Source organism: Leuciscus leuciscus (assembly GCF_965113295.1).
Source record: "Leuciscus leuciscus genome assembly, chromosome: 17".
NCBI lineage: Eukaryota > Metazoa > Chordata > Actinopteri > Cypriniformes > Leuciscidae > Leuciscus > Leuciscus leuciscus.
Genome location: NC_138741.1, coordinates 16115994 through 16143766, shown reverse-complemented (window position 1 = coordinate 16143766; position 27773 = coordinate 16115994). Strand labels below are relative to the sequence as shown.

The 27773-nt window shown below is 36.7% G+C and overlaps 1 protein-coding gene across 3 annotated transcripts; it reads right to left on the bottom strand.

Annotated features, from left to right (window-relative positions):
- Positions 1-603: 603 nt before the first annotated feature.
- On the bottom strand, positions 604-18930 carry rcan3 (regulator of calcineurin 3). 3 transcript variants are annotated; one of them, XR_014199480.1, is made up of 6 exons: positions 18442-18930; positions 8067-8240; positions 6460-6631; positions 4108-4146; positions 1102-3246; positions 604-848 (listed from the first exon to the last, which is right to left on the bottom strand). XR_014199480.1 is itself a non-coding variant. In XM_082144283.1 (5 exons), the coding sequence occupies exons 1-5, from the start codon at positions 18709-18711 to the stop codon at positions 3092-3094; spliced, it is 810 nt and encodes a 269-aa protein (XP_082000409.1). In that variant the 5' UTR covers positions 18712-18930; the 3' UTR covers positions 604-3091. The 3 variants fall into 3 exon arrangements, 2 of the variants coding, with proteins under 2 accessions (XP_082000409.1, XP_082000410.1); XM_082144283.1 differs by having other exon boundaries at positions 604-3246; XM_082144284.1 differs by lacking the exon at positions 4108-4146 and having other exon boundaries at positions 604-3246; positions 18442-18773.
- Between the last annotated feature and the right edge of the window lie 8843 nt (positions 18931-27773).

The following is a 27773-nucleotide window of genomic DNA, read 5'->3' as shown; positions in this document are numbered from 1 at the left end:
AAGCAAATTATTTATCCATAAAGCTGATCATCCTTGCAGTGCCAAACCACATGTAACTGTGTCCCCACAGACGAGAACTTGCAAGTACCTTGGTGTGCCAAAGACGATTATTTTAGTTATATCGCTATTTAACTGTTAAAAAAAAATATTGTCCATCCAAAATGGAACCATTTGAGCACAAGATGAGAAACTGAGATTTTTAAAAAGCCTGAAACAATATGAATTTGAAATGTTTACATCAAGTAAAAATAGAGTAAGATTTCACACGGACAACATCTATTTAGAATTAAACTCAAAGCTTTTGCCCATACTTGACCGCTCCTTTAAACACAGATGGAATGAGAAAGACGTTGTAAAAAACGTTGTAAATATGTCTTGGTGGGGACTTCCTATTCACTATTAATATATGATGTCTATAAACGTTATTCACACACTTAAACAGTATTGAATATTAGACTTAAGATGCACACTTTTCTGCCACCTTTGTAGGTACCTGCTACTAAATAAACTTGTGAAATAAACACAATACAGCACTTTTTTAAGAATCAGTTCTTTATATATATATATATATATATATATATATATATATATATATATCTTTATTTATATATTTATATGCCAATGAGAAACAAATAATCATATTTACACAAGCATTAGCAAGCTAAGAATCAGAGAACACCTCTGCAAAAAAAAAAGAAAAAGAAAAAAAAAGAAAACATACCATACAGAACATGGACATATAACCGTAAATTATTGCTTTGTTCACATGTTATGAACTACAGTTACAGTACTAGACAATATCTAAATCCAAACAGCAACAGTGATAGAACTGACCATCTGTAGCCTTCCTTAAAAAAGAAGAAAGAACAAGATAATTTTACTGATACGAAGCAACAACAGCCTTAAAGACAGTAAAAAAAATCAATACATTATGCTGCCAATGACAGGCTTATCTGTAACAACTCAGTACAAATTTGCTTCATGTGTTCATATACTTCGCTTAACTTCTTCCTTTTGTTTTAAGGTGAACCCACACAGAACTCAAAGAGTCCAAAACATTTCTATATGCTGGTTATCGATAACTCAAAGAGCTTTGCTCACCCATGTTTCTCGCCCCTGTAGTGACTGAACACCTGAAAAAAAAAAACAGGTAGAAACAGGCAGGAGAAAAGGGCTGCATTCAGAGTGAAATACAAACGGGAAAGACTGCATCTATGGAAAAGTCACAGCATGCAGAATTACAAAAAAAAAAAAAATCCATTAGTTGTTTATCTTTATTATTTCGTATTTCTTTGTTATTTGCTAAAGGAGTCCTTCGTCATTGAAGGATTGGTTATTAAAGAGAACACTTTTGTCTTACATGTAAGCAAGGGAGCAAAGGCAATTTAGAAAGTCACATGAATATCACAGTTATTTGTTTGCATGATTTCTTTTTTTATGTGATTTACATCGCCACGATAAATTTTTTTTTAAATGATTGAATTTCATTCAACATTTAACTGGATTTTCTTCCTTTTTTGACTGAAATATGACTTTTAATAAGGCTAATTTGACACCATCATTACATGCCTCTCTGCAATCCTCAATCTGATTGGTCAATCGCTGGATTCTGCTTCACTGACTGTACATTATTACTAAACACATAAACACTTAAAATTACATCATTCATTAATTTGTAACAGTTTTGGTATGAATTAACAGTGCAGATTTATAAACTGGAAAAAATTCGGATTTGCGAGACATAAAAGACCTTAGATATAGTTCACCCAAAAATAGAAATGAACTCATGATGTTCCAAAGCTGTCTTCAACATAATAGAAAATATTTTGAGAAATGTGTTTTTGTTCAAACAATGGCAGTTAATGGGCACCAGAAATGTTTGGTTATCAACATTCTTCAAAATTAAAATTTCACAGCATGAATGATGACAAAAATGTACATTTTTGGGTGAACTATCCCTTAAAGATTTAATCTGTCAATGCAAAATACACAACAGTTAACATTGATATGACAGGAGTAAAGCATTCATACAGTGGTTCTGGGCCAAGTCAGTCGTCACATTGATTTTCACCTCGAAACTTGAGCATATGTCAGTGTAGATTCAGTAAGCATATGCAGAGACACTAAACATTGTCAGTGCTAAACAATGCAAATGGTACTAAAAAAGCTTAAGCATAAATGCTTCAAACAAAGATGGGGTGAAACTAAGACCCATAATAACATGTGCTTTTTCTGGCCTGTGAGTGAACATTGCGCTATACAAGTACAAAATGTCGAACTTTACACCAGACAACTGTTTCTTCACTTTCCAAGGCCACCCCTCTGAAAGACAGCAGTCAGATATGTTCCAAGTTGTTTTAACAGAGTATAAAATACACCAGTTAGCATGCAAAAATGTGCGGTATCAAATACACAGTAAGAATAATAAACATCTAACTTAGTGAAAGAACATGTTTAACACCCTCTCGTCGTCACCGACATGACTGAAACATTCGACTCCTTCGCTCATATCGTTTCCATCGAACAACTTGTCATCCCATTCTAGCACGGTATGAACAGGCATAATTCTGCACACAGGTCACAATCCCAGCGAGCCGCGGCACCGCTGTAGGTGTGCCAACCTGACCGATATGGAGATAAACGCGACAGCAGTCAAGAGAGAAACGGAGAAAGCAGAATGGGTCCGCTTCCTTTTTTTAAAGCATTTTTTTTTTCTTTGATGGTCAATCATAGTGACAAACAATAACAAAGCTTACATGTAACCTACTTCTACGACTGTTAATTACAATTACTGAGCTTGAATGGTACGGGACAAAGACTCTAAATGAGGGAATGAAAGTGTTATGATTGTGAGAGGGGGTTCGCAAGCTCATCGCCCCCTGTCTGTCCCGTGAGGCAGCAGTGAGACAGTGTGTTCAGTCCACGAGTCCAGTTCAGAACACCACAAGTCACCTGTGCACTGAGCACCCCTCCCAATCCATCCATGTCTTAGTTTAGCTTTTTTTGTTATTGAAATAAAGCGTGCCTTTCCCTGGATGAGAGAAAGAGACACAGAGAGAGAGAAAAAAACGTGTGCTATGTGCTGAAGGTTTTAGTTGTAGACTTTTGGGGGACCGTCGGGACGTCTGGTCTGGACTATCTTGGCTTTTGGCCGGGCTTCTTCCTCTTCCTCAGCGTCACTCTCACACACGTGGACCACCACGCTAGGAGTGGACTCTGTACCTGCATGCAGCTCGTACTTCTCACCTAGAGAGATAGAGAAAAGACAATAAGATAGATTCCCGGACATACTACATCCGTCATGTTTGCATTGTCTTTTGATCCTAATGTTGACCTCAGGTGTTGTTAAACAAGAAAAACTTAACCATGTCGAAATACTTTCTTAGAATGGCTTGAACAGACTGTACAGCTAATGTAAATGAGCTAAATATACCCTAAACACATAGGAATTTCTTAATCAATAAAATGGCCTCTGATTAATAATTATAACAATAACAATAATATATTAAATCATTTTCACCTCTAGTTCAACATGTTGCTCTTCTAAAATAATATTATTACATCTATTATTATCATTACAATAAATGATTTTGCCTTTAGTTCAACTCTTCTAAGACTGTATAATTATATTAATAAATATAATAATAATACCTTATATATTATTATTATATTATTATACTAAATTATTTATCATCTAGTTCAACTCTTCCAAGACTATATTATATCTTTTATCAGTGTTGTTGTTATTATCAATAATAATAATATGAGTAAAAGTTTGAGTATGATTTGAAGACAAACTTTGAAGCTGGCTTGAGAAAGTTTTAAAAGCTTAAAGTTTGAAGGTTTTACATTTGAAGTAGTTTTAAGTTTAAAGTTTAAAATGTTTTGAAGGCAATAAAGTCTATCAGAAAAACGGATAGATAGATGGATGATTTAGCATGTTGCTATCATGTTTTAATATGTTGCTAGCACAAATTAGCATGTTGTTACCATGTTTTAGCAATGTGCTGAAATGTTTGCTCCTGTTCATTTACTTTGCAGAAAATAAAAATAAATGTTTTGATAGACTTCTTTAGTCTGTACTGAATTCAGTGTAAGGTCAGCCACCTTCTTGCTCGTTTTCCATATCTCTTTGGCTCCACGCACCTGAAGAAAAAGGATTTTTTGTCAATTTAGAGCGCAACAATTTCTTATAGTACCATGTTTTAACACCTTGTTAGCATGATTTAAAATGTTGCTAGCATGATTTAACACGTCAATATGAATTAGCATGTTTACTAACACAAATTAGTCTGTTGCTAGCTTGTTTTAGAACGTTGCTAGCTTGAATTAACATGCTGTTAACATGTAAGCATGAATTACCGTGCTTCTTGCATGATTTTGCATGTTGCTAGCATGTTTTAGCATGAATGAACATGTTGCTAGCATGATTTAATGTCACTAACATGTTGTTAGCACGAATTAGCATGTTGCTAGCATGATTTAACATGTTGCTACTTGCTAGCATGTTGTAGCATTAACATCTATCAATAATAATAATAATATACTTAACTATATTACATTTATTTATTTAAGTAATTAATTAATTTACTGTATACCAAATTACTATTTTTGCCTCTAGTTCAACATGGTGCTTTTCTAAGATTAGTATTATTCATAGGAAAAATACTAAATTTTTTGCCTCTAATTCAACATGTTGCTTTTCTAAAATTCTATATTATTATTATTAACTATTATTATTCATAGAGCTCTTCTAAGAAGGGCCACTGGCACAGACTTTTACCTCCTTCATGATTGGATCCTGTTTACGCTAAATAAACATATGCTAAGAGCATGTTTGATCTTACAGACTTGTTACTATAACGACAACTCTAATATGAGTTTTGAAGAGTGAACAGTCCAAGATATTGTCATATCATCTACAAATAAATCCAGATAACTCAGTAGTCCAGGCGTGTTATGTTAGACGGGTTTGCCTTCTTTTCTGCATCAGGCAGATGTTTTGAGAAGCACAAGCCAGAGAAATGTTCTCTCAATAACAAAAGATGTTAGATTTGAAAGCCATTAAAAGATTAGAACCCTTAGTAAACTGATATATTTTACATCCCCAAGATTAAAGAATAGAAGCACCACCATTGAGGACACACTACAGACACAAACACTGAGAAACAGAATAAGAGTTGCTATTAATAGTAACGAGCCAGACTGATAAGAGGTGATAAGAGGTTTGCCATAGCAGGGAGTCAGTGTTGTTGTGATATTCACCAGCAGGGGGCGCACACATGATGCTGATCATGACAAGGGGAACATCGTCCATTTCTATTCACTGCTGCCACATTTGACCTCTTACAGTTACATTTATCTTTAAACACATTAGCTGCTCACCAACCATTAACACATTAGTGATAACCAAAATAATCTCTCACAATACAGCATGCTTTTAATGTATTTTTAGCCTTCTAGCGTTTAATTTTCTTCTTCAGCTACTTTACACTTTTTGTCTTCTAGCTGCTATTGCATTTGATCAGGGGTCGTTGTCAAGCTTTTCCAACTCAAGAAAACCCTGACAAAAAAGTGCTTTATTTTCTAAGTAACTTTCTGCCACACTTTATCTTAGGGTCCAATTGTCAGTATTAACTAACTATTAACTACGACTTTTGCCTCAATAAATAAATAGTTAGTAAGGTAGTTGTTAAATTTAGGTGTTGAGTAGGATTAAGGGATGCAGAATAAGGCATTAATATGCGCTTTATAAGTACTAATAAACAGCCAATATCCAGTAATATGCATGCTAATAAGCAATTAGTTAATAGTGAGAATTGGACCCTAAACTAAAGTGTTACCTAACTTTCATGAACAAATTTATAAACATTACATAGTGCTTACCTACAATATGTGCCTCAAATGTGTTTAATACTTTTATTCAACAAGGGCGCATTAAATTGATCAAAAGTCACAGAAAAGGCTTTTACACTGTTACAATTTTTTATTTAAAATACATTAATTTACTATATATTACATTTAAATATATTAAGATACAAAATATCTGTAAATTGTAGTAATAATTGTAGTAATATGTCACTATATTACTGTTTAAGCATAAGAGACTTCTTTCAAAAACATTTACAAATTCTTATCGACCCCAAACTTCACAAAACAAGCACAAGAGCACTATTCGGGCACTAAAAGCACATTCAATTACAGATATAATGTTCATACATTTGATTTATAACAAATATGTTTAGCTCCAAATGCTTTTTGGAGTCAATTTATCTATCTGCAGAAGTTTGTAAGCGTGTTTATCCATGTTGGAGTGAAAATTAGTGCTTAAATCAATGAGGACACAGACATTTGGTCCAGATGGTTGTACACACTTAAAACTAGACACAGCTTGTTTGCATGTGTAGGAGTATGTGGCACATGCTTGTATGATGATCGTATGCGTGTGTATTTTCATACCTGGTCCCAGTTTGGCCACAGCACACAGCAGGTCGTAGTTGATCACAGGTGTGGCGTCATCACTCTGGCTCCATCCCACAGGTGGAGACGCAGGTGGAGAGATGAGGAACTGCTTGACAGGTTGAGGGGGGGCAAGGTATGCCTTGTCCACATCATCCCCCGAATTCTGCACCTGTGGCCAGACAGAAAAAAAGAGGGGGTGGTAACCCAGCCAACAGTGAACTTTCCCAGAACTTTGGCTAACGTTCTGACAAGGTTCTTACAAGTTATGAAGAAATGTTTATAGAATGTAACTTTTGTTGTGTAAAATGTATCGTTCCAGTAACGTTAATAGAATGTTCGTTCAAAGTTATCTTATCTTTCATATTGTTCTTACAACTTTAGCACAAAAACTTTATGTATACATTGTCTAATGTTTTATTTTCTTTTTATATTATACTTGTTTCAGAACATTCAAAAGTAACGTTCCCATAATGTTTGCAGATTGATAAAATGGAATGTTCCCCTAACGTTCATATAACCAAAATATATAACATCATATAACATTTTTAAAACATTTTTTTAAAAACTGGACGCTTTGAACGGTCAGAGAACATTCAGAAATAACTTTTTCATAACTTAATGGGAACGTTCTCAAAAAAAATTGTGAGCTGGGAAAGCACAAAACAAGACTAAACAATAAGAATAAACTACTTGTGCACTCCTTTTAAATTAAATATATCCTCTAAGCTTAATATAGCAGAGTTCAGGCCCATATTGAATTGATTTGAAGGAATACTCTCACCATAGTTACATCTCTCTAATGGAAACAGGCTATTCTATTACTGTTCAAAGACACACAATGTCCTGGATCATCTCCGCACTCCCACACAGCAGCACACAAATTCACAGCACCATTGTGAGGAGTGTGTCCATTAAAACACGTGGATCACATTTACTATATAATGATTCTAGGAATATAATTGTGTCTGTCTGATTTCAGATAATTAATGGCAATAATGATCATTATCACACGGATGTCGCCACAGTATGTGTGTGTGTGTGTGTGTTACTGTGCTGAGAACTGTGTGTTCTTTAACTATCCCCTGCTGACAGACCTCTAAGAGAGAAGAAAAGAAAATCTAAACTCCAGTTCTCTCCTCTGGCTAATATTACACTGATAGTCCAGAGATCTCTTTGGCATTGGTTCTCATCTGTCTAAAAACCCAATGGGCCTTTTTCAAAGTCTGGACATGAACACAGGGTAGACGCAGATGGAGGGCAAGATTATCAAAAATGAATGTGAATGAATACACAACCGTTCAAAAGTTCTGGGTCAGTAAGAGTGTTTTCAACATTGATAATAATAAATAAAAACAGTTCATTTAAATTGTAATAATACTTCACAATATTACTGTTTTGCAGTATTTTGGATCAAATAAATGTAGCCTTTATAAACATTAAAAGAATCTTACTGACCCCAAACTTTTTAATATTTTGGACAGTTTGAAAATGTAGCATACAGGTTTGGAACGACATGGTGGTGAATAATGGTAAAAGAATTTTCATTTCTGGATGAACAATCCCTTTACTGCAGAATGAAACATAATAAAGATTAACGCGCTGACCTGTGCGAAGTACAGTTTTAGTTTAATGCCGTTGAAATCTGATTCGTGGAGCTCGATGCGTGCGCGTGCCGCAGCCTCTGGAGTGCTGAAGCTGATCCTAACTCTTCTGAAACTCTTGAACATCTGGAAGGACGTCTGATCATCATAGATCCTGAACAGAGCCTCAAACCGCTCCTGAGGAGAATTAAGAAAAAACAAAATTCATATAATTCATGCTGATGGAGCAAGTAAAGAGAGAATACAAGATGGGAAAAAAAATTCTTAAATAGGATACAAGAACAAGTTCTAGATTGACCCTATACAACATCTATGTGCACTATAACAAAGACCCATGTTTAAGGTAATTACATATTGTTGAACACATAAATGTTATATGATATGAATTTGATGTCTGGAGCCCCTGCACCAAAGTGCAAAAACCAATATTAAAATTGATTCCACAAAACAAAACTTGTTCAGACTAATCCGAAATGTTCATTTCCTGCATGCAAAATGTTTGTGTTTGCATTGCATATCAGTGTTTCTGTTCCCACACATAGCAAGAGTTTGTTTTGAACTCAGACACTGTGTAGCAAGAAGAGATGTGTCAATCACTAATTCATGCGCGGCGTTGAGCATTTCCTGCAAGCGGTGTAGACTTACACACTACCTGGGGGAAAGGAGTGCACATCCGCCTTCATGACACGGCAGCTCTTTGTGTGTGTAAGGGAGAGCGTGTGTGGCATGTAAAATAAACTGCATGTTTACCCTGCTGAAAACACCATGAATTTATAAGTTGGTTAGTGCTGGTATTGCCATGCTGATGATTATGGATGTTTTACTGTTAAGCTGAGAAGCCAGAATATAGTGCACAAGTCACATTTTATGGTGATGTTTTATACATTTTTGACAGTCCCTTATCACTACAACTTAAAGATATCAGCATTCAGGTTTGGAACGACATGAGTGTGAATAAAAGATGACAGAATTTAAATTTCTTTCCTTTAATGAAGAATGAGACATAAAGAAGATTACCGTACTGACCTGTGCAAAGTAAAGTTTTAGTTTAGTGCCGTTGAAATCAGATTCGTGGAGGTGGGGACACACACATACAATGACAACCTTAAATGAACTGTAAAATGTGAATGCATAAATAATGAAATAAAATAAAATATTTATACTGATAAAAGGATTTGAAGTATTGATGCTAGGGGTGGACAATATTAAACTTCTAGCTAATACAGATAAGAAGATAGTTATTTCAATGCTATGGATAATATTAAAATGATCTACTACTTTGACTAAATAAATTAAAAATAAAACACTAAAAGCTCAAATCAGTGTTAATAAAATTTTAAGTAATTAATTGTTTAAAAAGAAAAGTTATTTCTTTGCTATGGCACTGATATCCACCAGTATATATACACTCACCTAAAGGATTATTAGGAATACCTGTTCATTTTCTCATTAATGCAATTATCTAATCAACCAATCACATGGCAGTTGCTTCAATGCATTTAGGGGTGTGGTCCTGGTCAAGAGAATCTCCTGAACTCCAAACTGAATGTCAGAATGGGAAAGAAAGGTGATTTAAGCAATTTTGAGCGTGGCATGGTTGTTGGTGCCAGACGGGCCGGTCTGAGTATTTCACAATCTGCTCAGTTACTGGGATTTTCACGCACAACCATTTCTAGGGTTTACAAAGAATGGTGTGAAAAGGGAAAAATATCCAGTATGCGGCAGTCCTGTGGGTGAAAATGCCTTGTTGATGCTAGAGGTCAGAGGAGAATGGGCTGACTGATTCAAGCTGATAGAAGAGCAACTTTGACTGAAATAACCACTCGTTACAACCGAGGTATGCAGCAAAGCATTTGTGAAGCCACAACACGCACAACCTTGAGGCGGATGGGCTACAACAGCAGAAGACCCCACCGGGTACCACTCATCTCCACTACAAATAGGAAAAAGAGGCTACAATTTGCACGAGCTCACCAAAATTGGACAGTTGAAGACTGGAAAAATGTTGCCTGGTCTGATGAGTCTCGATTTCTGTTGAGACATTCAGATGGTAGAGTCAGAATTTGGCGTAAACAGAATGAGAACATGGATCCATCATGCCTTGTTACCACTGTGCAGGCTGGTGGTGGTGGTGTAATGGTGTGGGGGATGTTTTCTTGGCACACTTTAGGCCCCTTAGTGCCAATTGGGCATCGTTTAAATGCCACGGCCTACCTGAGCATTGTTTCTGACCATGTCCATCCCTTTATGACCACCATGTACCCATCCTCTGATGGCTACTTCCAGCAGGATAATGCACCATGTTACAAAGCTCGAATCATTTCAAATTGGTTTCTTGAACATGACAATGAGTTCACTGTACTAAAATGGCCCCCACAGTACTAAAATGGCCCCCACAGTCACGAGATCTCAACCCAATAGAGCATCTTTGGGATGTGGTGGAACGGGAGCTTCGTGCTCTGGATGTCCATCCCACAAATCTCCATCAACTGCAAGATGCTATCCTGGGCCAACATTTCTAAAGAATGCTTTCAGCACCTTGTTGAATCAATGCCACGTAGAATTAAGGCAGTTCTGAAGGCGAAAGGGGGTCAAACACAGTATTAGTATGGTGTTCCTAATAATCCTTTAGGTGAGTGTATATGGTTGATGGACAGACACTATAGTGAAACTTCAAAGATCGCATCCAGTAAACAAAAGCTTATTTACCCTGATACCAACATTTCACGGGCAGGAATCGGTGCATCACAGATAAGTGTCTAGGACACTGGTGTGATGTAAGGCCCATGTAACACTGTTATGCAACAGTGTGTGTGTGTGTTGGCTCACTTCACACCTGTGCCAATCACATGTATTTGCACACCTTTTACCTGCCTGGAAAGCATAAACAGGTGGTGACACATGAGATCACTGTGGTCAGTCTTGACGGAGGGCACAGAGAAACATTTACCACTATACTGATGAAAACTGTAGCCAGAAAAAAATCTAGCAGAAACTCACACCCAGACAGTGTGATCAGAAAAAGTGAGAGTTGCATACTAAAAAGGTAAATCATTAGAAATTTTAACTCATGATTGTTTTTTACTGATTATTTTAAAGATCCATCTTAAAAGAGACATTTATTTGTATGGCTTTTTTATACAGCCAGAGAAAACATAACAAAAAAATTATATTAATTCACAGTAACCTGTAGTCGTTTTTTATGGATTCTGTGGAATGTTTTAGAGATTTCTGTTCCTGTGTGGAAAACATGTCTGCTAGTGAGGCCAAGCATTACAATCCTTCAGTCAAGCATTAGTCCTGAATAGCCCATGTATGAAGTCTGTAAAAAGCATTGCATAGAGATGGAATGTTTGTCATAGAGATTTAAACAGAAAGAAATTCCCCCACAAAAAAAATCAGACAAAGAGTCAGAGAAAGGTAAAGATTCACAGAGAGAGATTTAGAAAGGTGACACTCTAAATAAATACAAAAAATCCTCTAAAAGCCTCTTAGAAGTGCCAGACAACCTCACAGAGAATTAGACTAAGAGAATCATTTGAAATAGTCAGTAAGAGACAGATTGAGGAGAGAGAATCATGGCAAATGTTCAATTTGTTTGTTGTATCCGATTCAAATCCATTTAGTTGTTTGTAGATCGAATAGAAAAACACATGAAATCTGATTTTAGAAGTCACACAATGTGACTAATGTCAAATGCAAAGTGTAGTGCAAAGTAATCCCATTAGTTTGTTGTTTGATGCTCGAATGAGTTCAGTATTCTCTTAAGACAGTAACACATCTGATCTTCTCTTAAATATCAGTAATGTTTTAGCACTGAATATTAGTAAATATTGAGGTAAATGTTATGTTTATATATCCATTAATATAATATTAGATATTATCCATTCGACAACATTAATATATATCTCATACCTCATTTGTTTGCTCTGTGATTTTCATATCAGAAGCATTATTTCAACCAAACAACCACTGAAGCAAGGTGGTGGATTCAAAACGTAATGAAAGTAAAATACAGTAAAAAAAGGTTTTCCACGCTGTTTTTCCTCAAATGAACAGGAATGAAATTTAATATTTTTTTGAATACGTTTGCCTATGCACCAATATAACAGTACATAATGATAAACAGCAATATTTAACATGTATTTTTAAAGAAACATTTCAATACATTATATGGAAACTAGCACACAAGTTAAGAGACTATACATCCGCAATGCAGAATTATTGTGAATAGATCATGAATATTCGATCACTAGCCCTACACTGCAGTTTGCGTGCTCAATGTACTTATCTCTTCCTCACACTACATTCTCTTCAGAAAGTGACATAAGGAAAAGCTCCACACAAGGACTCGTTACCCGAAAAGCCATTAGAAAATGAATATGTCCCAGAATCTGGGGCATATGGTGCACTGGGACACTGGCATGATTTTGGGTTGAGAATAGAACCATAAATAATTAAGAAGATTAATCCGTTAAACGAGTGGGAGATGTTTTTAATTACCCTGCTGATGTTACACAACCCTGACAAGCTGCCAATCAAAGAGCCCTTGGGTGATACATGCTAGAGCAGGATTCAGAGAAACACTGTATTACAACTATATTTAAATATAGACAAAAACACAATAACTAAACTTGACAAACAGACACAGTTTATTACATGCCCCCATTAAGACCATATCACATCTGATTTCCCATAAGTCATTTTCACATTGTTTGCCTGTCATGAGTGAACTTTCGCTGCCTTAAATCAAGACAGAGCCTGGAAACAGGAGGACCAACCCCGAAAACAAAATCTAAATGTTATCATAATGTCACACAGGAGTCATTTAGCCAAGCAGCCGATCTGTCTGCAAGGTGCCAATTTGCAAGGCACAAAACACTTTTGCACAAAAGAAGCTGATCCCTGACCTTCTGAGAAAGGAAATCTCTGTAAGAGGCAGAAGCGATTCATCACATGTGCCGTAGATGCAGAGGGCACTGTGTTTTCCTTCACTCTTATCAGAACAGAGTTAAACAACAACAAATGCTGTCACCCTGATTGGCTCTGGTGGAATTGGTGCCATCACTCAGGTCTGTTGTGGTTTTTATACTAGAATCAATGGTAGAGAACAAATCCAATTGACAGGCCTGGTGAAAAAGCCCCAGGGGATTTTCCAGAGCTCAGAGATGGGCGGTGATATTCATCCCAGAATTCCATGAAGTTATGGGAATTTCTGAGATCTGGAAGAGACCGAACAGGGAGATAAACCTACTTGTTTTTAATAGGCCTACAAAAAAAAAAAAAAAAAAAAAAAAAACATTTATTAATTGTTCTACTTGTTTATTTGATTACTACAAAACCAACTTACAAAATTATGGTTATGGTTATGACAATCTCCTAATCAAAGAAAATTATCTGTATTAGGATTATATAGCAATATATAAATATGAAATATATATTTGAATATATCATATATAAAATATTATAATAATTTGTTACATTTATATAGTGCTTTTTCTGGGTACTCAAAGCACTTTACATGGAAGGGGGAATCTCCTCAACCTGTGTGTGTGTGTGTGTGTGTGTGTGTGTATTTTTGATCAATTATAAATATGTATATTTATTTATTTGATTTAAAATACAGTAGCTGTTGAATGATAATATCACTGGCTTTTCAACAAATAAAATCACTCATAAAATACAGCAAAAAAAAAAATCTTGAAATATTTATCTGAATTTTTTTTTTCACAAATAAATATTATTACAATTTAAAGTAACTTATTAGAATATGGTGTTTTCTATTAGAATATATTTAAAAATGTAATGATGCAAAGCTATATTTATGACCCAAGGTTCAGCTACACTATGTGCCACCCAACTGAATGAAGCTTTAATTCTCTGACAACAAAGCTATATAATTCACCGCAGTTGTCACATCAGTGGATGCTTATTCCCACAAAGGGACCGAGAATCTAGGATGGTTGTTTGAAGTGCTAGGACTAGAATGTACAGGCTGTGTCAGCTGGTAACCCGACCCACAGGAAAAAGGACACAAGTGGGTGGCCAGCAGCCTTTTGTCTAACGTCATCATACCTACGAATGCCTTTAACCTTTCAGAGTGACATCTGAGCTCTACCTATGCTCTCGGGTTACAGATGTATCTAACCTCCCTCCTCCATCCATCCTGCTGTTTCATCCATCTATCAGTCCATCTAAGATGAGTGAAGAGAGAGAGAGAAAGAGTGAGAGAGAGACACACACACTTCTAGCCTGGCTGTTGCAGGGCTATCTCAGGCTGCAGGCTTCAGCCTCCCCACCTGCCAAAAGCTCAGATCCTATTACCCACCTGAGTACAACCTGATCCAGGAATGCTTCAGTCCTATGCTACCTTCAGTTTTACCTGTCACTCACTTAGCTATCGTGCTGTTTGTTGTAACATCTACTCTAGACTGATATACTTGACGGGTCAATTAATCAGCATTTTATAACTAATTTGAGAATACTAGCATATGATTTGAGGTTCATACTTGTTTTAAAGTTCATTTTGAGTAAGTATATTGTGAATAAATGGGTTTCCTTTTTTCCTACCCCTTGAATAAATACATTTGAATGTATGCACTGTGATTCATAAATACTAACGGTCAAAACGGCACTGTATGAATATGTAGTTTAATTTTTTTTTTAAATAAATTAATAGATGGGGCAAAATAAAATGAGCTTCACGTGTGACACACATTTATTAGACCTCGGCCTGCTCTCTAGATATCAGACAGATATCTCTCTAGATATTTACTCAGTATTTGCAAGAATTTTACTAATTGCAAGAAAAGTCTCTCATGGGAGCCACCGGGGTTAAACACTTTGCTCAAGGGTACTGTCATATCAGAACTCTTCATTTCCATTGTCACTTCACTTCTGCTAGGGACCATACCCAAATCACTGACCATCATACAAAACCATCCAATCACATCCAGATCAGCTAAAATGTATTAAAAAGCATAATAAAGGGCATTGAATGGTGGATAGTTCTGACAGCTGCTTTGCACTGACCCTAATAATCATGCCTGATGGACATTCACTACTGTTTATGGAAATCAGTGGGAAGTAAAATACAAACACACATGTGTTTATCATCTCAGCAAACATGTCATCAATGTGTTAACTATTTAGGGGTATGTATGTGTGTGCTTATGTGTGAATGTCGAGAGTCCTGCCCATAACCTTCAGAATGAATGTGCTGATGTCTGCATATTTTCCATAGCACATAATTTTCCATTGAACACGCACGAACACTGTACGCCACACCTGTTCCAGTGAGCAAGCTCAGATCCCAGTTGCTCCACTGACTAGTCTGACAAATGTTGATGAAAGGATAGTTAACAGACTCATTGTTTATGTGAAGCATATCATTATAAATCTAATTGTATCCAAATTCAGAATCAAACACTACATGTGTCCAATTTTTTCATTAATTTATGCTAATGAAACCAGCTAAAACTTGACTGTTTATGAGCTGCCTTGTGTGTGTGTACCTACTTAACTATATTTTGGGGATGTAAGGCTGGAAGATTACGCTGCTATTTTGAACCAATAATTGGATGACGTGTATAATTCAAATATTTATCTGACTCCAATATAATTAATCTGACTCCATTAAAGTTGTTGTTATTCTTTAACCTCTTATTCTTTAATGGTAAAGGTCTTTCTTAGAACTGATAGGAAAATATAGGATTTAACCTGAACGTTTAGATAACGAAAGTTATTATCACTTTAGCTTTAAACATCATCAGTGATAAAAGGAAATATTCTCAAAGCCTTTAAAGCAGGCAAAGTTATTTATTAAGTTACATGTTTAAATATACAGACAGTAGAATGGAACAACATACTGTATAGAATACTTAGTTGTAACAAATAATGCACTGTTGTGCAGAAGAGGCCGTAAAAGCCTTTCTCATAGTATGAGGTTATGCACCGGTGTGCGGGAGTGGCGGGGTTAAAGCCTTTCTCCCAGATCAACAGTTAACTTTCCTTTTTATTCCCTGAGCAAAGCATTGTTAAACATGAGTGGAATACCAACACCGAAACTGACCGACAGGAAACCAAAAGATGAGGCAAATGGGTGGAGGGGGGGATCAAGAGGGGGAGACGAATATTAACATATATTCTCCTCAATGCATTCTATAGTACCTAGATTGTACATTAGGATACTTTAATATCTCTATTAAGTTCACCATCATTCATTTCAGTTTATAGGCTGTCAGATGAGACCAAACATGGCATAGTTACATGTTTGAACACACTAGTAAAAAACAGTATGTAGATGAAAGCATATGTCCTGTGAAGCAAATGGTAGAGATGTGTCATTGAGGTGCAAACGACTCTGTTTCTCCAGATTTAACCATCCTGTGCCTGGAGTGTCCCAACAGTCCTCAATCAGCATAGTGATGAAATCCCTTGCACAAGATAGCCATTAGCATACTGTGATGATGAAGGCCATTGTGCCACGTTTATCATTTTAAAAGGATTTCTGAAGTACTAGGGCAGTAATTAGTTCTGCCCATATTTGCTCAGCCCTACAGGGACAAATTTGTACCGAGAAGTGACCAAAACCTGACAAAATCTCCAAAAACCTCCCTTTAGGGAGGTCCTCATTTGTAAATCTGGTATAAAAATAAAGTAATTCAAGTTTTTTTTTTTTTTTAAATGCTAAACGTTTTTGTGTGATGGGTATAGGTTTAAGGGTAGGGTTAGTGTAAGGGGAAAGAATATACAGTTTGCACTGTATAAAAACCATTACATCTATGGAATGTCCCCATTTAGATAGCCAAGTAAACGTGTGTGTGTGTGTGTGTGTGTGTGTGTGTGTATTTACTATTTTGTGTACCTATTTGTGTCTCTGGAGTAATGGCTTTTTTTTTAAATCCTGCCATCCAATGAGAAAATCAGAGCATAGAGTAAATGAAATAAACCTTAAGCGGAGGATAAAAAAAAAAACAAGGAAAAAAACAAAACAAGCTGTTGTGCAGAGATCAGTGACTGTAGAGAACGTGCAGTATTTTATAATCTGTGTCCTGAACCCGGGCCAATAACCCAGATTAGAACCAATATGCACACATACTGACACTCACACATTTTCAGACACTCATTTCATAAATCTTAAGTTGTCTTTCTTTCTTTCTCTCCTGTCATTCCTCGCTCAGGGCAGAACACTGCAGGCAAAGCAGAGCAACTGCAGTTTGCAGTAGCACAGAAACACCTGTCTGTCTGACTGCCTGCCCCTCTATCTGCAGTTTATGGCACTGAAACACTGACCAAACATATAAACTACATTGACACTTTGACACCACATTCTTACTGGGACTTTTTTAGTGTCAGACTGACTCAGACATGTTTTCTGCAGCCATCTGAACGATTGTCACAAACGCAATACATGCAAAAACATGTATTTGTTTGCTTGAGAAGCAACTGTTTAAGGTGTAACATAAAAACATATTTTCCCCCTTTTTCCTTTTTCTATTTGGCATTTACAAGAAAATCCTAAATGTGAAATCTAGGATTCCATTGCACACTGCAGAAAACTGCACTGGCTCATGCTGGAATGCACGAAAGTGTGTCTGGGTGCCCTACTTCTGGATAAATTCCAAATGAGGAATTCTAACAAGTACTCAATGCCATCCGTATTTCATTTCAAATAAAGTGCCGTTATCAATTACATGGTAAACTAAGCTTTATCGATTATCGCAGTCTGATGGGTAGATGTGTGCACTGTGCAGTCCTATACCTGACATACCTGCAGCATTCTAAAAGGCATAGGTTGAATGAATAGGCTGTGTATGCATCTACAGCATAACTCGTGTGCACTGAGTACATTAACTATATGAATCAATTCAGTTTTCTTAAAGGTATTGTTCACACACACAAAAAAAATGAAAATGTCTTTTTGGGCATGCAATGAAAGTTAATGGTGACTGAGGTACTTATTCTGCTCCACAGAAGAAACAAATAGTCATACAGCATTTGAAACAACATTAAGGGGAGTAAATGATTACATAATTGTCATTTATGGGTGAACTATTCCTTTAACCATAACTTAAGTGTGCACACCGGCTGCTTCATCCTATACAAACGGGTGGCGCAGCCCGTCTGGAGCTGCTCTGCATCGAGGTCGTTCAGAGCATTGACGCCATCGGTGCGCATGCAGCAGAATGTTAATGTGAACTGCGGATTCATTGAGAAAAAATTCCAGCGATGAGAAAAACAATGAACTGGCGGAGTGCAACGTCACACAGACCGCGCGCATGCAGTGCTCCTCGCGCACAGACACAGACTGATCATAAACACAGCGTGCATTTATTTTCTTCTTTTTTTAATTTCTTTATAGATAAACTTGCAGTACCTGCATTTTGTCGGATGTAAACACCTCCGTGTCTACATCGCAGGCGATGAGCGTCAACATCTCCAATTTCATGTTTATCGATGGCATTCCCTCTTTTGCTGCTTGTAAACAGATAAATAAAAAAATGGGTCTTTTATTCCCTTTTCTCTCTCGCTCGCTTTTCCTGTTGTATATGTGCGGCTCTCTGAGGCTTAAAGTCTTTTGTGTGTTGATGAGGCACTGACTCAAACTCTTCGGCAGTCTGAATGAGATGCTGCTCTGCGAGCGCATGAAGGCTGCTCAGGTTCATCCACACTGACCAATCAGAGCGCTCGGCCGCCACATTGACGTCATCGCCTTCTTCGTTTGATTCTCTATTCTCTTGTGCACGCGCTTCTCAAAGAAACGAACGCAGAAAGAACAGAACGCCGCATAACGGTTCGGTTTTGCCAACAAACGACGCCGTCATTGTTGTCCTGCTTCTTTGATTTACTGAGAGTACGGCAAATAGTTCAGCTGACAACTTTAAGTTGTAGTATACAGAGCAAGACACCTCATAAATTCCTTCTAATCACCTCAGACACTGCCATAGGACCACAAAGACTTGGATAAATATATAACAGGATGTAGGTAGGCAAGTGACACACCTATTTATGGCTGGAAATACCTTAAAGAAAGTCCAAAACAAAAGGTTGTGGAGTCTTGAAAAATTAGTTTTAATTCTTGTGAAATATCATTAATATATTAGCCTACTCAGCATCAATAATAGGCTACACCCCCTCTGAACATAAATATATATTTTTCTATTTCTTCGCTTACACTTAATAAAAATAATTCATGCATAGCATATACTTGATAAAAACAGAGAAAAACGTCATCAATATCTGTAAAATCAGTAAATTAGCCAATTTTGCCTAAATGAACGGTTGCAAAAATGAGTACACATTTTATTTAATTCAACAAACAATTCAATTTACATATACCAAGCCGTATTTTATGGCTGTTTGGAAACCTTGAGAACTTGACTAGAATGTAAAATAAAGTTCTGTGGGTTTGAGCTTGGCTAGATTTGATCCCACACGAGGAAGCTTAGGGTCGGTCTATCTATCTATCTATGGGTCTATCTATCTATCTATCTATCTATCTATCTATCTATCTATCTATGGCACCAAATACATATCCCTCATCTGCATCCCATGTTCACTGATGTGTTTCTGTCTTTTAGGCTGCGATAAGAAGTACGGGTTGCACTTTGCTTTATGTAATAATTGCCAAATATTTTGATTTCAGATATGGGAAAAGCAGTTAAGACCACACGTTTCAGGAGCGTTAAGATTAAGTTGGTGAGGTGTATCGCTGGCCCTGCAAAGGTTTCTTACCTTAGACAAGGTCTACCCCAGCCCAACTCCAAACAGACCCATCCTTCCGACCCTTACATGTCTATTACATCTCAACAGGCTGAACCTGATGATGTGGCACCGAGCTGTAGTTCATGTTCTGAGAGTGCATACAGTAAGGCAAAGTAGAGAGAGCTTCATGCCTGGGATGCAGTCAAGGATGACATGCTTAAAGGTGTCGTTTGAATGTTCAGCACTAATCACTACCCAGTGTGTTGTCTGCCTAGAACATGCTGATTATAGGTGCATTGAGTGCAGCACCACTGCAGTGTTTTGTGAGGTTTGTCTGAAGAGGACTCACAGAAATTCACTGCATCTTTCTGATAAGTGGAATGTAATAACAATAGCATGCAGTAATACATACAGACAGCAAACTCACAGTAATTTCAACAGATTCATTAGATACTTCAAATTGTTTTAACACTATGTAGTATCAACTGTTAGTGTCATGAGTTTTTTGTTTTAAAAACATTGTTAGAGCTATCAATCTTTCTTACAGAATGTCTACTATGAGCCATCCTCCCTGGGGTTATTCCTATATTTACTTGAAGGCCATGGCACCCATGGTGTGTACACGAAGGACATGAAGGTCATTGTCAGCACAGGTTTTTCATTTTACATGATACAAAATTTACTTGACAGGTTAAGGAATTCAATCCTATTACATGTGGAGTAATGATTTCCTATAAAGAATTAATCAAATTTGTGATACATTTTTGAAAAAAAGTTGTTTGCCGATTCCAATAATAACAAACATCAAGTTATAGATGACACACTCACGTGATTTAGTCTATGCTGATATGGTAGTCTCTATAGTAGTACTTGGTTATGTTTTTATTTTATTTCCCTCTTTTTATTTGGCAGGGCGTCTCTGCTCCGTCACAGTCAATATGTGTGCGTGTGAACCAGAAACCTGCACTCTGCTAAGGTATGGGCTCTGGCCAGCAACAGCGGACAAGCCCCAGACAGCCTTCTACATCCCTCTGCTAGAGCTTTTTGTTTGTCTGTCACTGGAGTGTCAGGTTTCTGTTGAGGGTTTTTGCAACACCCTGCGCTGGAAAAATAACCTCACACTTGCAGAGGCAAGTCAGTTTGCAGAGGTCAGTTTGAAGTCTTGTCTGTGAAGTGAAAATCTCAGTTACTTTCATAGAAGACTGACGAGTCCATATGGACGTGAAAATTACACCTTCTTCCTTGATTGTACTAAATCATTAATTATCACAACTAAAAGTAAACATTTATGGAACCATCTAGGATTGTACATTTGGATGCAAAAGTATTCTTGATATTTTTCTATAAAATAACAACTTCTGAGTGAACCACCATCACCAGATGTAAGTATACGAAACAGTAATGTTTTCACTGACTGCTGCTTATACCCTAGGTTAACACACTCTACAGAGCCCTGGTGGGAGAATCAATATCCCATTTTAGGCATCACCACTTCCGACAAAGAAGTTTGGTAGATATTTGCCCACAATTAGATGATGGGACCGTATGCCCAGCATGTCCAAAGGTTGGTTCTAGTTCCAGCGCGGTTCTTGTTTGATTAATCTGATTGCATTTTCCATGACCTAATGGCATTGAATTGATATCTGCAAACCTAGTTAATTTTTGTATAAAGTATTATAATAAAATAGTCATAGTATAAAAGTATAAACCTGGTGCAGATACAAAACCAGGATTACTTTAAGTGTTTGTTTTCCAGGCGGATGGAGATATGATTGTGACATTGGATGCCAACTTTGGCTTTGTGAGGAAGCAAAGCTCAGGTACAAGTGCGGTTGAGTCATTACATGGAACCCACGTGTTTGTTGATGAATAGGATGTAGAGGAATACCTGCTATCACATTTTGACAGCTCAAAGCCTCACAAGGTTAGTCATAGTTGCAGAATTTCATGGACTGAGTTCATGAAATATTAATTAAACTTGTGAAAAAAGATCATTATTCCTCCCATAAATCTATGTTTTGCTTAAATCTTTAGGACTGCAGTAACTTCAAGGCTGGCAACGTGCTGAGGTCATAAAAACAAGCAAAGAAACTTGATGTTACAGGAGTGTTTGGAGCCTCTTGTCGTCATGAAATGCCCCTAATGTTTGTCAACATGAGCCAACACTCTAAAAACTCCTGGGTTATTTCCAGTGCCGCAGCTAGCCATTTTGGTGCCCTAAGCATAATTCCTTTATGATGCCCCCCACCCCGACCCCGAGAAAAAAAAACGTTTGTTTTTGTCAGTTTAACTTACCAAACATATAACTCAATACCAATAACACAATAGCAGTATCACAGTATAAAACTTAAGAAAACTAAAAAGAGAAAGTACAATCTTCACAGCTTTGCTGACTTTGTAAACATATGTAGAATAGCCAACACACACTACACATTTGAAAGTGCAAACTTTTCTTCAGTAAACAGAATAGCAAGATAAAAAAAATTTATCAAAATAATCCAGACATGTTTTTCCCAAATTCAATGTCACTTTGAATAAATTACATTTATTAGACAAAATATTCAAACAAAGAATCTCATACCGGAAACAATTATAAACATTTAAAACTGAAAGCATGGCAGCCAAGGAGTTCTCCCCCTTTATTCCTTATTTATCAACTATTTGATAAATATAATATAAAATCATAATAGAATGAGGTGCAATAATGCACACAATTAAACAGTATTGTTTGCTTTATATCATTCATAATGACATTTTATATTTTTTATATATTTAACAGGAATTGTTAGCCTACCATGTGCACTGCACTGACTGCTAACGTTAACTGTTAACTTACTGAGAAAGTATTAACCACCGTCACGTCAAAATAAACCAAAAACTACTGCTCAATATCTAAAGAAAAATAGTAAAGAAAGTAACAGCTAGCTGGCGTCAGTTATTTGTAAAATAGGTCATGTTTAACAGTAAAATCTCAATTTAGCTTGCACCGAAGTTATAAGTTATAATAACATAGTTTGCTAACATTAACATCACCAAGTTCGAGGCGCGTTAGCAGCACATTTCCCGTATTTAAGAATTGGACGAAAACATGGACTTACCTGCAAGTGATGCACGGGCATCATCTCGCAGTTTCTTGTTATTTCTTTTCTCAGATCCTAACTCCTGCTGTCTTTTAGGGGCCATTTCCAAAAAAGTTGCCAACTGTCTGTCTGTCAAACTTCGTCCGCGCGAACGCGTCCTTCGCATTATGAGGCGCCGGACTGGACAAAAGAGTATGGAACGCCTAATGGGTCATATTTCGCCACTTTCCTACGTCGTTTTGTTAAAAAAACGCCGTAAAAAGCGCCGTTTAAACGGCCAGGACAATGAATTGTGTAAACAACGGCGTATTTTTCGACGTTTTGGAGGCGGCGAAAAAAACGACGCTCTAAATGCCCATGTAACGCCGCTTTTTACGGCGCACAGTGTCCCCAATGACGCGTATCATAACGCGTCACAAGACGCGTACTGTTAAATTATAATGATCTCCACCCTGTCTTTTCCAAAGCCAATAAATTTGAACTGGTATCACCCAATCAGTAAAGAACAAGAACAGACGATATTAATCCAACCCAGCACAAGGATGAGATTCGATCCATGCCTCAGCTCACTGAATGTTGCTGAAACTTAGGTAGATGGTCTAGCTCACTGCTAACGTTATACCGCCTTGTAAGGCAAGCATATTTTATTTATCATTATAATAGGCCCACTTTAATCTGTTATTTTTCTATGTTCTTTTGTAGCACATTCTCGATTTTTTTCATCTGATTATTTGTAAAGCACTTTGCATAGCCACTTTATGCATTGTGCTTTATAACCTCTTGCCGCTACTCCCCCTTACACATTTGTTTGTGACGGTGTCATTGCTTGGGAACAAACTGTAGGCAGAAAACTTTTGGCATTTTTTGAATTTCAAAAAACACCATATGTTTTAGTATGAGGACACAGATGTCGTCATAAACCATGTTTACGTTGTAATACCCATGTCATTATACACATTTGTGTCCTCATAAACCATATACAAGAACACACACACTAACAGCAGGCCCTGACAGGAGGAGGACAGAGTAAACACAGGACCTACAATTTCCACACTTTTCTCCTGTGTGTAATATAAATGTGTAGGGGGGGTGTACGTGTTTTCATTGAAAATGTGTTCTGATATATATTCCTCACAGAAAATGAGCCAAGGCCAAATGAGTCTCTGTCACATGCCTGTCCTGTCTTGTCAGCCGCAAAGCACTGGCAAAAGTAGGCTAATAATATAATAAATGTGTCTGAAAAAAATAACGAAGCATTTTAATTGTTTATTAATGAACTAGTCTTTTCTAAATCAGTGCGGTTAGGCACCCTGCAAACATATCTCCATACATCTCCGCTGCCTAGATGCGCCTTTCATACGGACAGGATTACATAATCAGATGGTAGGCTACCGTATTTGCCATTGGATTTTTTTCGTTGGTGGACATTTTTTGAATAAACTTTATATAGTTAGTTAGATTTCTCATGTCTGTGAGGCTTGTCTATACACTGTTTTTCAGTTCATTTTTGAGATGCGCTCCAATTCACAGATCATGAAAGCGCGCCCTGTTCGTTTTCTTTTATTTTACAAAAGCACAACGTGTTCTTGTTGTTGTGAGTTTACACAAATAAAAGTAGTTGCGACTGATGTATTATTATTTTCTGTATGACCAGAAATGGAGTATTTTTTAAGTTGTTTCCACTGTTGATAGGAAAATGCGAGTGATGGCACCGGCGCCTCCATGTCATGTAGTGCGCGCTCCACACTCCGCACAAACACTCGGATATGCGCTTAATAATAGCGAACATTTATAGGTTAACGTTAGAGCGAGCGGCCATGCCAGACTGATAATTCCTCTTCATGTTTAACAAATCAAATTCTATTGCATTTTATTGCGCCAGTTTGAAAAGAGCGGCTGAAACACTTAGCCTATACAGATAAACGCCCAACGCTGGTGTTTTTCTTTAAACAAATTCGTTTAGGCTTTAAAATAAATATTGTTTATGGGCTAATTAATGCCACAATAATTTGTTTATTTTATTGGCTACTTGTATTTTTCATTTTTGTTTTGCATTGAATACCATTCAAAGGATTTGCTGCACCGCAATCCCATATCCTCCCATAGAAAGACACGTTAAGAGCCACCTTTATTTTCTTTATAATAAAGGGTTTCTATGGAAGGAAACCGCTTAACGTATTAAATTCATTGCGTTCATATTCTGGGCTCATCTGCTTTTGTGTACAGCATTTGATCTTTATCACTGAAGCTTTTTCTTTATTATAAGGGTTTATTATTCCATTCCAAAGGACTGTTTATAAGGTGACAATCTGTTACATGTGAAGATTGTGTGGCTGTATCTTGAAGATTTTTGTATTGTATTGTATCTTCTGTTATAAAGACGAAGATTGACATTTCGTTAATTAAACAAAATAAGAACACAATGTTGTAAAAAATAAACAACTTAGGCTATGTTGTTAGATGTGTTTGACTACTTTTTGTTTAATGATATCTCTATGAAGATATAGCCTATTAACAAAATAAATCTTATTATATAGCCTAATATATCATATAAAAAAAAAACCTTATAGGCCTATATAAAATATATTTTAAAAAAGGCCCTCATTGATTAATTTTGCATGATTGGGGGCTGCTACTGTTTGCTTAAGCTTTTTGAACGTAAAAGTGTGATAAAGGCGCGATAGGCTGTCAATTTTATGTGGATAAAGAGGCATATTTTGTACATGACTGCATGTCCTTATAAGGGCAAAAAATATGTCGTTTTAACGACATAGCATCTCATTATTACGAGAACAAGATGTCGTTTTTAATGACATATCTCGTTATTACGAGAAAAAGATGTCGTTAAAACGACATTAATCTCGTTATTACGAAAAAAATATGTCGTTTTAACAACATAAGATCTCGTTATTACGAGAAAAGATGTCGTTAAAACAACATAAGATCTCGTTATTACCACATAATTGAGGGGGGAAAAAGTATGTGGCAGCATGTGTCACCGTATACATTTGCCAGACTTATACGTTGAGAGAGAGAGAGAGAGAGAGAGAGAGAGAGAGAGAGAGCGAGAGAGAGAATTTCTTCAATATTATTATTTATTTAATAAATTAGTTCATTCTTTTATTAGCAGTAGAATAGCCTAATAAATGAAAACGCAAAGCTCTTTTAACAAGTAGGCCTAGGCCAATCAATATGCCTAATTATTTATTTTATATGATCTGCAATAATTACAAAAACCTGTGCAGCAGGACTTATTTATATATTCAGTTTAATAAATTATTTATTATAGATAGGACTATACTTTATTTATTAAAATTAAACTGCATGTTTCAGTTGACTGTGAAGTTAGACATCGAACATCAAGCGCATGCTGGGGCTGTTTTTCATGTTATAATTGTATCCTAATTTCCGTTATTACAGTTAAGTTTGACTGTAATAATTAAATTCAAGATTTTATTTCATAAAAATACAATATAATTGTTGGCTATACGCCATAGAATAGGGCATACGATTATATTATATTATATTATATTATCTCCACCTAGCGGAGATCTTGCGTTATGTTTGGATTGTGCTTTTCAAATCAACTGGGCAAACAATACGACTGGCTACAGTTTATCTGTCTACAATCATTGTTCCCATAGCAATGACACCGTCACAAACAAATGTGTAAGGGGGAGTAGCGGCAAGAGGTTATAAAGCACAATGCATAAAGTGGCTATGCAAAGTGCTTTACAAATAATCAGATGAAAAAAATCGAGAATGTGCTACAAAAGAACATAGAAAAATAACAGATTAAAGTGGGCCTATTATAATGATAAATAAAATATGCTTGCCTTACAAGGCGGTATAACGTTAGCAGTGAGCTAGACCATCTACCTAAGTTTCAGCAACATTCAGTGAGCTGAGGCATGGATCGAATCTCATCCTTGTGCTGGGTTGGATTAATATCGTCTGTTCTTGTTCTTTACTGATTGGGTGATACCAGTTCAAATTTATTGGCTTTGGAAAAGACAGGGTGGAGATCATTATCATTTAACAGTACGCGTCTTGTGACGCGTTATGATACGCGTCATTGGGGACACTGTGCGCCGTAAAAAGCGGCGTTACATGGGCATTTAGAGCGTCGTTTTTTTCGCCGCCTCCAAAACGTCGAAAAATACGCCGTTGTTTACACAATTCATCGGCGCTTTTTACGGCGTTTCGCTTTTCGGCGACGTAAAAAGCGGCGTCCTGGCCGTTTAAACGGCGCTTTTTACGGCGTTTTTTTTAACAAAACGACGTAGGAAAGTGGCGAAATATGACCCATTAGGCGTTCCATAGTCGCGCGAAATACGTCAATGACGCCGTATTTGACGGCGTTTTAGTGTGCATGGAAAGCGCCGCTTTTTACGCCGTTCATCTCGCCATATGACGCCGTAAAAAACGCCGTTTTGGTTGCACAGAGCGCGCGCTATTTTACGGCGTTTTGCTTATAGTATAATGAGACACGCCCACTGATTTCCACAGCCAGTAAGTTTGAACTGTTCTCTCCCAATCAATGATGAACTGAGTCAGACCAGACGAATTCAGCACGGATCATTTGTGGTAATCCAATTCGAATTCTTATGCTCGTATATGAGGAGTTATTAAACAAGGAAAAGAATCCAGGTCGTATTGGCTTAACTCGGCACATTTCCATCTAAGTGCTGAATAACAACATATTGATATAACCCATAGAATGCCCTATGAATTTGTGTGTTTTAAATAGGCCTATTTGAAAAAAAAAATAAGACGAATGTATTTTTTGCTATTTCTAAAAAATGTGGCAGATTTGTTGGTAGGTATAGGCCTATAAGCTTCTCCTTCCAGAATTAAATAGTGTTCCGATTTTTGTAGGCTAATTAAATTCGTGTTTTATTCATATTATATTCATTAATAAAAA